This window comes from Lissotriton vulgaris, chromosome 3_1 (assembly GCF_964263255.1).
Source record: "Lissotriton vulgaris chromosome 3_1, aLisVul1.2, whole genome shotgun sequence".
In the NCBI taxonomy this organism is placed as follows: Eukaryota; Metazoa; Chordata; class Amphibia; order Caudata; family Salamandridae; genus Lissotriton; species Lissotriton vulgaris.
In genome coordinates this window covers 1,012,398,993-1,012,414,792 of record NC_141689.1, presented here as the reverse complement: position 1 = coordinate 1,012,414,792, position 15,800 = coordinate 1,012,398,993, and the positions used below count along the sequence as shown (strand labels likewise).

At 44.3% G+C, this 15,800-nt stretch overlaps 1 protein-coding gene across 9 annotated transcripts in view; it reads left to right on the top strand.

The window, feature by feature from the left end:
• MPDZ (multiple PDZ domain crumbs cell polarity complex component) overlaps positions 1 to 15,800 on the top strand; it is an 856,387-nt gene that overhangs the window by 428,795 nt on the left and 411,792 nt on the right. For all 9 annotated transcript variants that reach the window (XM_086961394.1, XM_086961393.1, XM_086961386.1 and 6 more), the window contains one exon: positions 4,904 to 5,008. In XM_086961394.1, the coding sequence (XP_086817520.1) occupies positions 4,904 to 5,008 (105 nt within the window). The remainder of the gene's footprint in view (positions 1 to 4,903; positions 5,009 to 15,800) is intronic.

Below are 15,800 nucleotides of genomic sequence, written 5' to 3'. Positions count from 1 at the left end.
CTCCTCCCTTCCTAAAGATACTCCCCTCTCAGACTACTCTTCCCTGGAAGACAGGCTCCTGCTGGTTCCTATGTCCCGCAGGGCAATCTCCCTCACATACAAAAAGTTAATTAATAACCGAGCCGATCCAATGTTGATACTGAGGGCGTCCTGGGAGGCTGAGCTGGGAGAGCTACCAACCAACGAGGATTGGCTGGAGGCGCTATCTTCGCCTAGGGATGTGGCATCCCGATGCAGCTTTGTCTGGTGTAGCTTAAAATTCTTCACCAAGTATATTTTGATGCCACACTACTACACAGACTAGGCAGACGATCTGATGATCGCTGCCTCCGACACTGTAACCATAAAGGGACGTTCCTGCATATTATATGGGACTGCCTGCACATACAACAATACGGGACGGAGGTCACCAGACAGTTGACTAGAACCTGTGACAAACCTATCCTCCCAACAGCTACACTGTGTCTCCTCAATGTCTGGGAAGCAACGGACCTCACGCAAACCGAACAGTCATTGGCAATGATGACGTGGAGTAAAGCGAAACAAAACATTGCTCAGAAATGGGGAGTGGACCCCATGCCACTGCTAAGGGATTGGGCTTTAGCTATGGACCACGCCATGATTGCCGAAAAAACTGTATATAAAGGACAGGGGTGTCCACATAAATGGGATCACAAGTGGGGGCGCTGGAACAAATACAGAGGGGAGATATGCGTCTCGCCGACAATAGAACTGAGGACGAAAAGACTTTAGAGACTAGGAGAGGATGTGGATGAGATATTAGCACAAGCGGAGGGTGATTGGAGATAGATGTGTTTAGCTGAAGTTTCCTGACCTGAGAACATATGAACGGCCCACCTGTAGTTTATTATGTTAATATTGGAATGTACTGTCCTGTGCCTCTGCCGGATTGACGATGGGTCAATAATATTGTACTCTTTTGACCATCTGTATACGAGCTGTCAATGCAATGTCCTTGCTGCTACTTTTGTTTCTAATAAAAATTGTTCAAAAAAAAATCCTCCTTCTTGAAAAAGGTCTCTTTTGATCATTATGAATCTAACCGCCTAAAGAAACTTGTTACTCTGTATTTACAAATACCCCCACTTTTTGATGGAGCATATTCTTATCTAGAAATTACAAATAACTACCAGCACAGATACATTTTAATCAGATTTTGAATGAATTTAATCCCTCTGATGCTGGTGTTTCCTGCCAAAAAATATACCCATTCCGACGTATCAGTCTGCCCTTGTGATATGATATCTAAGCAGTCTGATCTCCACATTGTTTTATTCCGTGCTTTTTATAAATATCCTTGTGCAAGGTATATTATCCCAATCCTAATAAGCTATACTTTTAAAGAATCTCGAGTAGCACTTTACTTTTTAAAATCCCTCCCAGTTCCTTTTATATGTTGTTCAGTCGTTACGTTTTTATGGGCTTGTATGAACACCAGGAAGACTGCACTTCAGTACTGAATGAAATTGACATGGCTCTTAAGGTCAAGAACTTTTTCGTGGACAGTCTCTTGTGCACTTTATTGATTTGTATAAGACACTAAGGTTTATACCTATGACGCTTGTGTCATTTCCCTTCTACTATTAGAACCAAATTATTTACTCATTTACCGGAGTAGTGGTGCTAACTGGTACAAGAGGACTACCGGCTTTGACCGATAATTGCATTTTGCTTATTTGCACTCTGCACTCCTGTACAAAAATGGATTTGGTTTTTATTTTTCTAATTGATTTTATCAGAAGCTGTAATTGTATAGCTTTTAATAATCATATGAGCTGCTAATGGTTTTACTCAAATTTACGTTTCTGTGTTTTTGTATAGTGAGTAATAGTTGTCTTCCTTTTGTTTTGCTTTTATGGATTTATTGTTAAATCCGAATAAAGATTTATGAGTGACTGGCCTTGCAATACCTGCAGGTGTGTGACTCGCAAAGAACTGAATTCATAACACGCTATACGATGCTCATTTACCCACACTGATTCTAGTAATGGACTTACAAAAAGATGCACCCAGAGGTTATCTTACAGGTGTCCCCTTAAAATGTACCAGCCTCTGGTGTGCTCCCTGACTTGGTTCTGCCAGCCAGCCACCTGAGACACTGTTCTGACCTCCAAGGGTGGGACCCTCTACTCTCAGGAGGCCCAGAACAAAAGCCTGTACAGGAAGAGAGTAACATCCCCATCCTGACCTACTCATTAGCCTCCACAGGCCCGCAAGCTTCAAAGGGCTGCCACGTTTAGAATGTGAGTCTAGCTCCCCTCACAGGAGAGGAAGCCACCCCTCCTTGTCCAGCCACCCCTCCTTTCCAGAACCCCCGTGGCACCTGGACAGGTAGTAAAATTAGCTAGTGAGGCAGGCGCACCACCTCAAGGCTATTACAACCCCTAAGGTGGACTAAACTGAGGTGGACACAATGTTTTAGAAGTATCCATCGTTGTGATGGCATACTTAGGAATTCTGGGACAGGGTTATTCCCACTTCCCACAGGAAATAGTCATATAGTGGGTGTAGTGACGGCAAGGGTCAGTAGCCCATTGGCTACTACCGTACACTCCCCTAGCTCCCCTGAATTTCAGTATTTAGGGGAGTCCCTAGCACCAAAGAGAGAGATCCTAATGACCTAAAAAGAGATAGGACATAGAAGATCCGCAAAAGCAGAGGGTAGAGAAGAAGGAGCTGACCTGGTGCAAGCCCCACAGGCCTATCTGCATCCCTCGTCAAAAACTGCGCCAAAGTTAAATCATCCTGCTGCTGTTGACTCCAGAATCTTGGGAGGAATGCCTCCCTTCAATAAAGAACCAAGACCTCCTGTGGGATAGTGGAAATGTTCCCTGCATTTCGCAGCAACTCTAGAAGAAAGAACTCTGGAACCACCAAAACCCGACACCTGAAGCCGCCACTGCACCCGTCGCTCCAAACCCAAGTATGTTGTGGTTTCTCTCCTCGTGGACTCGTCAATGTTGCCTGCAGCCTCTGCACCCAGGCCCCCCCTACCACGGCTGCTCCTTTAAGTAAAAACCTGATGCCTAAGGACACCCTTGCACCCGTATCCCCTAGGCAGTGGAGAAGAGGACCAAAGGTGTCCCAAGCACTGTGCGGCCTTAGCCCCCTGTTGCTTCAGACTGGCCTTCCAGCCAGAGCCTGCAGCCTCTTTTCACAGAGACTGCTCTCCATTGAATAACATTGGAGTCCCGATGCTGTAGTGCACCCTGCACCCAGTAGCGCTTGTGTCGCTGGAGGTGTACTGTTGATGTCGCCTTGGACCTTGCCCACCACTCTCTTTAACTCCTGGAGAATGGTCCCGTAAGGCTCTGTACAATACCTGTTTAAAGAACGTGTTCTTCCTTCCATGGGAAAACATTGCAGAACTGAGAAATGGCACTGTGTCCACTTTTTGAACTAAAAAGTCATATTTAAAAACGTACTTGCTATTTTTCTAAGTTGTTGTCGATCACCTTCTTGAGTTGTGTCATTTATTGATTATTGTGTGTATTTGGAGATATCTTCCACTCCTCTCGGTTAAGCCCAAGGCTGCTCGACCACACTACCCCTAATTGAGCACTTTACGATTGTTAGAGGGAGCCCCTGTCCACTTATCAGCGGAACCACTGGATTCTTTACATGGTATATCAGATTATTGATATATCACACAAAAAGCCAGCATCCTACAAGTAGTTAACAAAATTATACATTTACTCTCACCAACAGCACGTGTCCTCAACATATTAATGAAGGCATTCCAGGTATTTTTTTAAGTACAGACTTTGTAATGTTTTTGTGCACGATTGTCTTAACTTAGACACTTCTTTCTAATTCTCTACCAAATGACAGTGGCCTTCAGTACTATTTGATGTTAGAGTACAAAGACCGAAATGGCTACAAGTATGATTCAGTGACGTCAAATTTATTGAGATACTTTTGGGAGCCATTTTCAGTTTGGCAGAGTAAGAGCACTGCCTTAAATAGGCTCTGGTCCTGCCCTGTCAAACATGTAGCTCCCTTGCTCTTTGAAGAGTCAAAAGAAGCTCTTGATTTACCCTGGTGGAGCCACAGCTGGCTTTACTGGTGTAAACCTGTGACCTGGATGCCCATGTACCACTGAGCCTCCATGTCACAGTGATAGTCCAGCTGTGTTGATGGTGGGGCAATCATCACTTGTTTTTCCTACCTGAGACTGCCATGCGAGGCATGTACGTACCACAAAGGAAAAAGTCACAGTGTTTCCCAATTTGGGAGTCTTTTATCAGAAAGCAAAACATTTTGCCAAGCAGGTGCATCAATCATGAGACCCAACTGGCAAAGATTAAGGCCCTAATTAAGATGTACTTGAGTCTGCCCGACACCATTTCGGTGTTCGAACTGACCGACTGTAGGTCGGCACTTCCAAAAATCCGTATTAAGATGCGACCACACATTGAGTGGTCGCAAACTCCCATTTCTCTATGGGAGCTTGTTCTGCAGTCGGACTATGGGCTCTTGTGCTGCAGGCAGTGTCCGCCTGCAGCACAAGCTCCCATAGATAAATGTTAGTTTGTGTAAATCCGTGCACTGTGTCGCAGGCACGTCATGGTGCTGCCACCGTGCAGGGATTTACAGGGGGGCACCATAGGTGTCCCCCAGACCTCCAACCGGAGGCCGCTGAGGTATAGGGGCCCTGCTAGCGGCTCCCCAAGGCTTCCCCTGTCGGAAAGCGCAGCATGGAAAGCCTGTTGAAAACCAACATCATAATCCCTACGGCGGAAATGCCGTACATAAGGTCAGCAGACCAGTCTACATTTTAGTGGGAGTGGTGAATGGCTTAAGGGGTACTAATGTAATCCACCAGCCTCTGCAGTCATTATTTATTAATGTGTTTATTGATGTTCTTCATTTTTAATTACAGTATCACGTATGTGCTAGGAGCACATCTGGATGAGTACAGAGCTAGTAAATGTCAAGTGCTTGATGCAGCTGTGGAACAAGAGATTGTACCTTCACGTGATACCAGGTAAAACATTTAAATAAGTCACTCTCCACAGTGGTTAAATGCTTCTCACTTACGAATGTAAATTCACTGTTTGCCATCATTAGAGCACACTTATATTTTTTAAACCTGTGGAACTGATTATACCAACATAATAGCATGTGGCTATATATTGAAAAGTGGCCTACTTACTTCTGAAGTGTCCTCAGTGACACACTGGATTGTGAAATAACAAATCATGTTTCCTAATGGTGTTTTCGCTGGAAACCTAAAGGCTAATCTTAGGGATATTTGTTTTGGATGAAGTTGAATAAATGTGCCTTTTTTTGCTCCTTTCATGAAGGTTTATAGTAAACTTTGCAACCTACTTTGAGTGCAATCCATAGCGATAATTGGTCACTGTTGAATACTGATACTGCACGGTGTGGTATTTATTTATCCTGTGTGCAACTATGTGCAACTATGTCACCATTCTGATGACAGAAGGGTGATAGCGTGGTAATTGCCGTATGTATCTTCTCCTTCCCACCGACTCCATTATGAGTTGCCCAGATTCAGAAAGTGAAATGTGTGTCTGCAAAAATGGTGCCAGCCATATTTTACCAGCCGAAAATATTGTTGTCGAACAGTAGTCGGAAAGCCTTTTACCCCACAAGGTATATTCACAATTCAGGTATAAAGAAGAGCCTGCACCCCAATCAGGATTTTCAGGGGAGAAGGAATAGGGTCCTTGGTGTTTTTCACCTGCACAGTGCCATTATGCATAGAAAGTCTCTACAAAATATAAACTCTCCAGCTTCGCTGGTATAGATGAGAGTAAAAATTCATTCACTAAGTGGTGAATATTAGTTTCCTAAGTCAGAAAATACACAGGTGAAGGTGATTTTAACAAAATTTGGAAACCACTAATTCTGAATGAAGGCTATTGTCTATATTGTACTGGAAATCTCTATCCGATTGAAGTCACATTTTGTAGACCCACAGTCAGATGTCTTTGACATAGTTGAAAGTATCTCAGCCTTTGTCCTTGTCTTGTTGGGATTTCTGTGGCAGAAGCCATAGGTGAGGCCAATTTTATCTGGACTGGGAACGGCGCAAATCTATGATTGTAAGTGGTGGGTGGTGGTCAGCAACAAGGTAAGAGCAGAAAAAACAACTCCGGTAACTAAAAGAGCGGGCCCGAAAGTAATTTCCATACCCAAACACACTTCGGCACCAAAGGCAGACAAGTCTAAACACTCGGCAACAAAAGCTTCGGATCCAAAAAGCTCAGATCCATAGAAAAGGCAAGAAAAGTCTTCGGAACCGAAACCAAGACCCGTTCCAAAGATAATAGCCACTGTGAAGCCTAAATCTTTCGGCTCCAAACAAGGTAAATCGGCGCCGAAAAAGGATTTACCAATAGAAGAGCTTTTCCAACCTGATGTAAGGCAAAAGACTCTAAAAATTCATCCAAAGACCTGGCATGTGTAAACAGTGCCTGAAAAGAGGAAAATGGACTGCCATAAATCATCACCTGTTCCTCTAAAGAAGCATGTTCAAACTTCCCCTATAAGACCTCCTTCACCAGAAGTAGAAATACCAGCAGATATTTCTACTGTACATTCACCAGCAAGTACACATAGCCTTTTACCACAGGATGAGGATTATGGGGATACATATTCACAAGAGAGTTATCATTAAATGGATGAAATTAATGACCCAGATGAGATGATTGGGCCATCAGGCGACCCATGGGAAGATTACAATGCACCAGAAGCACCAGATCTACCACAAGACGAGGCATACCCGTCTAGGCCATCTCCACCAGATGACACCATTGGGTTCACACAACTCATCCATAGAGCAGCTATTTTCCATGGAGTAGGTTTGCATACAGATCCAATAGAAGAAGATTTATTTTCTTATGGATACACTATTAACGTCACATAAAACCACAACCACACTTCCAATACTTAATGGAGTGGTAAGACACGCACCAGAAATATTTAAAGACCCAGTCAGGGCCAGGGTAATTAACCCCAGACTTGAAAAGAAATACAAAGCAGAGCCATCTAATCCAGCATATATTAAGGGACAGTTGCCACTAGACTCACTGGTAGTGTCAAATGCGAGAAAAAGAGCCAACTCACAGACAACAGGGAATGCTCCACCCACTGACAAAGAATCCAAGCTTTTAGATGCTTCCGGGAAACGCACACTCTCACAAGCTGCCAATATATGGAGGATTGCTAACACTCAAGCTCTGTTAGGAAGATATGACAGAGCTCATTATGATGAATTAGAGTCACTCATGCTACACCTGCCAGAACAATATAAGGCTAGGGCTGCTGTCTTAATACAAGATGGAAAGGTTATAACTAATACCTCCATAAGATATGCGCTAGACACTGCAGACACAGCATCTAGAGCAGTAAATACAGGGGTACTGTTGCGCAGACATTCATGGCTACGAATCTCTGGGTTCAAACCAGAAGTACAAGCCAGTATATTAAACGACCCATTTCACCAACAACATCTTTTCGGTCCAAATGTAGACAGTGCACTGGAAAAAATGAAAAAAGATACCGATACGGCAAAATCAATTGGAGCTTTACAAAGACAAGCCCATAGACCTTCCTTTCGGTGCTCCTCATTTAGGGGCGCCTCTAAAAGTTTCCCAACTGACAACACCTCCCCTACTTACAAACCGCCCAACTAAACCTCGCCCAGTGAGGGATATTATAGAGGAGGGTATAGAGGAAACAACAATAAGGGCAGAGGCAGAGGCAACAACAATCGCAACGCCTCTACTCCCAAACAGTGACTGCCCTTCCATCCCCCCAGACCATTCCATTCCGGTCGGGGGAAGATTACAACAGTTCCTACCTGTCTGGAACTCCATCACTACGGACAGGTGGGTGAGACAAATAATTCAGTCTGGTTATTGCCTGGAGCTCACTTCCAATCCTCCAGCAATACCACCAAGACAATGTCCCATGTCACAAAAACACCTCTTATTATTAAGACAAGAGGTGGAATCAGTACTGCAAAAGAATGCAATAGAACCAGTACCAAAAAACCATCAGAACACAGGAGTTTACTCCCTTTATTTTCTCATCCCCAAAACAGATGGGTCTCTCAGACCAATTCTACATCTAAGACCCCTAAACATGTACATACATTCAGACCATTTTCATATGGTCACATTACAACAGGTTCTACTGTTACTAGAGAAAGGCGACTTCCTTGCGACATTAGACCTCAAGGACGCCTACTTCCACATTCCCATTCATCTGTCTCACAGAAAGTACCTAAGGTTCGTACTAGAAGGTCAACACTACCAATTCAAGGTGCTCCCCTTCGGAGTAACAACGCACCTTGAGTATTCACAAAGTGTCTAGCAGTAGTAGCAGCACACTTAAGAAGGGTCAACATTCATGTATTCCCATATCTTGACGACAGGTTAATAAAATCCAAGTCATACAACCAATGTGTACAGCACACGCATCAGACAATGTGCCTGCTACACAAGTTGGGGTTTACAGTGAATCAAAAGAAGTCAAATCTACAACCGTCCCTATCTCAGCAGTATCTAGGTGCCACAATAGATACTTCCACGGCAATATCGTACCCCAACTTAGTAAGAATACAAGCTACCGTATGTAGATTCTCATCAAAAAATTACAGTCACAAGCTCGAGTGTTCATGCAGCTAATAGGAATGATGGCATCTTGCATTTTCATATTACCATACGCAAGACTACAAATGCGCCCCATACAAGAATGCTTGGCAGGTCACTGGACTCAGGCTCGACAAGAAATAACAGATCTGGTGGTGTAGACGACCGGACACATCGCTCTCTGCAATGGTGCGACACCAAAAACCTTTCCAAGGGCCGGCCGTTTATAGAACCTGTTCCACAAATGATACTGACCACAGGCGCATCTCCCACTTGATGGGGAGGGCATTTACAAAGTCACACAGTACAAGGTACGTGAACAACAAAACAAAAAGTTCTCCACATAAATTATCTGGAGTTACAAGCAATTTTTCAAGCTCTAAAATCGTTCCAACATTACATATCCAACAAAGCTGTACCAGTCCGGACAGACAATATGACAGCAATGTATTTCAATCAAAAACAAGGAGGGACACACTCCTTACAGCACTCCAGGCTGGCGCAGAGCATTTGGAGATGGGCCATCCCTCAAAACATTTTTCTGTTAGCATCTACCAGGAGTTCACAATCAATTTGCAGAAATGTAAGTCGTCAAATACAACAGATACACAAAGGGGAGCTTCATCCTCACATTCTTCAGCCATTTTTTCAAAGGTGGGGACAACCAGAGATATATCTGTTTGCCACACACCGCAATTCCAAATGCCCAAGCTTCGCCGCCAGATACCCACACCCATTATCCAAAGGCAATGCGGTATGGATGAACTGGTCGAACAAATATGCGTACGCTTTTCCACCTCTCCCACTAATTCCATTAGTGGTACGCAAACTACGGCAACATTCTCTCACATTGATTCTCATAGCACCAACGTGGGCGAGACAACCATGGTACACAACACTACTACAGCTATCTGTAGTACCACATCACAAACTAAAACTCTCCTCACATCTACTAACACAGAACCATGGAGAGATTATGCATCCAGACCCAATGCAGCTCAATCTAGCTATCTGGCTCCTGAGGTCCTAGAGTTTGGATATCTGAATTTACCTCCTGATTGCATGGATGTCATTAAGGAGGCAAGACGTCCTACCACTAGAGCATGCTATGCAGCAAAATGGAAACAATTTGTTGTCTATTGCACTAATAACAATGTTAACCCCTTAGATGTTTCTATACAAAACATCATATGCTATCTCTTACATCTACAAAGATCTAATTGGCGTACTCCTCAATCAGATTACATCTTGCTGCTATAGCAGCATATCTCCAAAATAGACAATATTTGTCATTGTTTAGAGTACCTGCAATCAAAGTGTTTATGGAAAGGGTTAAAAGAATAATTCCTCCCAGAATACCACCTTCTCCAGTATGGAATTTAAATATTGTTCTCACAAGACTTATGGGTCCACCCTTTGAAAAATTGCATAAGTGTGAGTTAAAGTTTCTAACATGGAAAGTCGCTTTTTTAGTAGCGATTACCACACTAAGAAGGGTGAGTGGGATCCAGGCATTAACAATTCAAGAACCATTTATACAACTTCATCATAATAAACTGGTTCTCAAAACAAATCCAAAGTTTCTGCCAAAGGTCATTTCACCGTTTCATCTCAACCAATCAATTGAGTTGCCAGTATTTTTTCCACAACCGCAAATGGTTGCAGAAAGAGCTCTACACACACTAGATGTAAAAAGACCAATTCTAAACTACATCGAAAGGACAAAACCTTTTCAAAAGACTAAACAACTGTTTGCGTCCTTTTCACCTCCACATAAAGGCAATCCTATTTCTAAATCAGGCATTGCTAGATGGATTGTTAAGTGTATTCAAATTTGTTACCAAAAAGCAAAATGCACTCTATCCATTCCTCCTAGGGCTCATTCTACCCGTAAGTTAGGAGCATCTATGGCATTCTTAGGAAACATACCATTAGATGATATCTGTAAAGCAGCTACATGGTCTACTACGCACACATTTACAAAACACTACTGTGTAGATGTGCAGGCAAAACAACAAGCAAGTGTTTTTTTAGGCTGTGCTAAAAATATTATTTCAAACTACAGCAACAGATGTGGGTGACCGGCGCTAAAGGAGAAACTGCTGTGCAATCTATGCAACAGTGTGTGGTCTGCAGCCCATATGCCTCGAACGGAAAATGCTACTTACCAGTATGCATCTGTTCTTGGCATGTAGAGCTGCAGAACCACACACGCCCACCCGCCTCCCCGGCTACCTACATCTGTTCCAGTATTATCTTATTTAGATACACAATACATGGTCATCCTTATCTGTACTGATACAACTCCATCATTTGCCCAATGGCGAAAACAATCTGAGGATGAGGTTGATGCCCATGCGCACTATGGTCTGATGCAAAATTGCACCTATAGCCCGCATAGTGCGCCTGTGGACCCGCCCTGATAGCCTGCAGTCCCCACTCGTTGTTCAAATGCTTTTAGTGTGCTTTAAGTCATAATTCTCAAGCAGCTGTTAAAAGAGTAACCTATATTTTAACAATGAGAGTGTGCATTAAAGTTAAAACATTCCCGAATAGCAGTCTAACATATTGCGCAATTGTAGTGCTACAATAGAATAGACATAATTATAAATGACTATCCAATCAATCGGTATGGGAAGCCATTTGAAGCGCTACTGATAGCTGTGACTTGAGGACATAAAATGGCACATGCTCGCTGATATAATCGGTCATGCAGAGGTATCACATTGGCAATATACATCAGCATTTTTGCAGTGAAAAGCGTCACTGCAGTTCTCTGTTTGTTCTGCAAACACTTTACAGGACTTCTTGTCCCACAATGCCTCATTACAGTTCTGTATAGCCAGTAAGCAATGCCAGTCTGTCTCGAGCATCGGAAACCAACAATACGTCCACATGAACCCTTGAAATCTCGCTGTCAAGCATGCAGTTGGCATGGTTTGGTGCTTGACTGGCATAAGCAAATGCTACCTCAGCTTGCCACCGTTCTCACAATTATGGCTCCTATTCAAATTTCGTAAAGTTAAAAGGCCTAGGAGTAGAGACACTGCTACTCATACTAATGTCAAACACCTTTCATTAAGTGCACAGACACGCAGTCAGTAAAATGCAACTTGATGCAGGGTCGGGGGAGAGCAATGTTTAACATTTAAATTGCCAAGCAGACCTCACCGTACCAGAGTCGGCTCACACGGTGCCCAGTATATACATGTCAGCAAAAAATGTGGTCCTAAGCCAGAGCGCTCAGCAGCGGGCGCAGGCTATGGGCCGGACCAATGGCCTGAATCAATTTTTCCACAAACTTTAGCCGCACACAGAAATCCTTCAATTTCAATGATATTTATTTCAAAACAGAGCCAGTCTGTCAAAACCGACGTGTTTCGGCCAGCATGGCCTTTGGCACGGTTGTGAGAAACAACCTTTGCATTCTGTTTTATAGCATTTCCTGTTAAAACACTCCCATTGCATTCTGGAAGTTGCTGTTTTTCATACACTTGTAACCCAAGGATAGAGAACACATTTGTTGTGTAAAATTGCATTATGTTAGTATCACATAAAGTCGCATTGCCTTTAGATATTTTGTACTAAATCATACTTTAGAAAATGGATTCTACATTTGTGCAATTTACTGATATGACATGTTGTAATTTCTATTTACTGGGCAAATGTTGTGGTATTTACATTTGTACATCTTATTCTTATTTGACATTAGTATGTCTTGATCTCGATATTCGATAGCTTGTCCATAATATTTACATATGTACATTCTGTGTGACATATAGTATGTCAATGATGTTACCGTTTGGATATTGTATCATTTAGCCATGTGATTAGACGGTGATCCGTGGTATAGTACCCAACCGCAATTCATTCTAGTAGTCGATTTTTGCCCTTCCTATGTTCAATTGTTGGATTGGTATCCATTGTCTAGTTTATCTTTGACACATAGTTTTAAGGTTCCTTGGCACACGTTGCCGCTTGCGATAGCTCATTATGGAATGTTGATGTTATGAAGTCTTTTTTATTTACAAATGAATAAACATTTCCTCATCATTATTGAGGCCTTTGGGAGTATTTGTATGTAGGCTGATGATATATTCAAGGGCTCAAAATTGTTAAGCATTAAAAAATGTCATACAAATATTTTCTCCAAATCATATCATTAATACATTAAAATTTGCAACAACCTTTCTATAAAAAAACTTTCCTATAAAAAATTTCTCATCACCTTTCATGACAATACCACCTAATAATTCATAATGGTGGTTTCTCATTAAAATTCTTGTCAAGAACATTGCTATCCTGTCATCCTCAAAGGTTGATTATTGCTATACTGTACCACTCATACCCTGTGCTTCAAAACAATTCCGCCCTGTGGTCAACATCTTTCTTGGGTCTATCGGTTGAGTGCTGAAGATCCACCCATCTAAGGTCCTTGATCAGACACCGATCCATACTCCTCTTCTCAATTAAAAACTAAAGTACTCTGTGCAACATAACTCGTATATCTATCCTTTAGCTTATCCAATATTAATATATATTACATACTGCTAAAATCCTTATCTCTTCTCCTTCTAAAACAGTGGGAAAAGAAATGTATCACTCTCTCTCACTCCTCTTACAAATGTGTGAAAAGGTTCTTCCGTATTGAGGCCACCTGGATTCTTCTTATTGAATTCAGTGTCACCTCCAAAGATATTATTTTGTACTGCATCAGTCACACAATATGAAAGCCCATCCGTATATTTATATATTAATTTATATATTTATTTTATGTGTGTGTCTTCTATGCTATTTACAATCTAAGCTTTGTGGTAAAATCACTAAATAAAAAAAAAAATAGGGTGTTACATCCCCATATCCCTATATCGTAAGTCTTTGCAGGAGCGATCCCAAAAGCTCTTGGATGCCTTGTGGTCGGCTCTGCGTCGCTCCCGGTCTCTTCCGAGCGGAAGGTCACAAGACCATTCGCGGAGCCCCCACACTTAGTCTTAGTCTTCGATGTCCTCGGGTAAATCAAAGCACAAGACGAATGTGAAGAATCACTGACGCTCTTCACCTTCTCCTTGTCGGTCTGCTGACGCGATGAGGGATCCGGGACGTGCTCGCTGTAAGGCTGTTTCCGGTGCCTGATTCAGGGATGACACTGCGCCTCCCCCCATTTCCGGGGTGTCCCCTGCCCAACTTCATACATTTTATAAAGCCCTCCATTGCATCTTTGGGCAGCCCAACTCCACCGGCGTGCCTTCGTAGTACTGGGTCTTCGATACCAGCGGCTCCAGTGGCCCACGTGGATCAAAGCCTGGATCCAGATCAGCGCCGGTCGATCTTACTCGACCTTCCCCGGTGCAGATCCCGGTGACGACACCACCGGTGTTGGCCATGCCCCCGGCTGACACCTTCCCCATCCTCATCTCCGAGATGGACCCGGAGCTGGACCGTCGTCGAACCCGACGCCAGAGGGTACTTTTGTTCACCTGTTCATCCTTGGTGTTCCCTTTCACCCAGAAGGTGGTGATGAGGACCTGGAGAGGTCTTCTGACCCTTTAGCAGACCAGCTTGAAGAGCCAGACTGGAGAGAGGACCTGGATGACGCCAGTGGTCTGGACACTTCTGCAGACCTTGGCATGCTTTCTACCCATACCGTGTCCTAAACTGTGGTGGTGCGAAAGGCAGCCGAGGCCTTGGACGCTCAAGCCCTCTTCAGTGGCTGTTAGGACTAACCTCCTGACAGAGGTGCTTCAGCCTGCTGCAACCTCCTCTGAACCCCTCTTGCCCTTCAACAAGACCCTCACTGACGTCCTACTGAGCACCTGATCCAAGCCCAGCCAGGGGTTTCTGTGGAACGGACGATTGCCTGCTGTCACCGCCTGACACAGTGTTCCTCACCCAACATCCTTCCCCCGAGAGCTTGGGGGTCCAAGCCTCTTCCTCCAAGGGCGCATTCCCTTCTGCTCCCCCAGATAGGAAATCCAAGAAGCTGGATCATCTTGGGAAGCGCATGTTCTCTTCCTCCAGCTTGGCACTGTGGTCTGTGAATACCGTGTGCCTCTTGGGCTGATACTCCCATGCAATCTGGGATACGGTTGCACAAGTGCTGCCTCAGTACCTGGTGGAGGCCCGGGCAGTTCTCTCCCAAGCAGTGACAGATGGGAGAGATGCATCAAAATTCACAATTCGATGTGGACTGGATACCACCGACTCACTGGGCAGAACAATTGCCACGCCGGTAACCCTTCGGCGTTACGCCTGGTTTAGAATGTCTGGCTTTTTAGGGGATTTCCAGGTAACTTAACTGGACAAGCCCTTCGATGGCCATGGTCTTCTTGGTGACAAGTCAGTCTGCCTTTCGTGACTATGGAAGGGGCACCCCACTACGTCCGGGCCAGTCTAGCCACTGGTCCACGCAAACTGCCCAGCTCTGCGTGGCCGCTGACTTGGGCCCCAGCGACCTTGCGGGTCTGGGAGCCAGTGAGTGGGCCAGTCCACCCTCCCTCCCTGCAGCAGTCTCCAAGCCTTCCTAATCTGACTTTTCAGGGCCCTCTATGGCCAATGGGCGACAGGATTCACCATCAAACCCCCCCCTGGCAATCCATCACGTCAGACAGGTGGTTTGTGCAAATAGTCCGAAGGGGCTACTCCTTCCCCTTCGAGACTACACCTCCCTCCATGCCACGGTCTTTCGATCACATGTCGGAGGATCATTTGGCACTTTGCCACCAGGAAGTTTTAGCTTTCTTGGCCAAGGGGACTATCGAGAGGGTCTCTGCCACAGAAGTAGGTTGCGGTTTGTATTCTCACTACTTTCTGGTGCCCAAAAAAGACAAAGACCTGCATCCTATTCTAGACATCAGGGCCCTCACTGCTTCCTCCGCAAGGAAAAGTTCAAAATGCTCACGCTGGCTCAGGTTCTGTTGGCCCTCGACTCTGGAGAATGGATGGTGGCATTAGACTTGCAGGACCCCTATTTCCACATCCCTGTCCTGCCAGCCCACAGACGTTACTAAAACGGTATACGCCTTTAGATAGAGCAAGTTTGTGGCATGGTGCACAGCAAAGGCTGTGGATCCTCTTTCTGAGGTTTTCTTGTATATACTTTCTTTGGCCCAGCAGGGCTCTGCTCTGGGCACTCTTAAAGGCTATCTTGCAGCTATC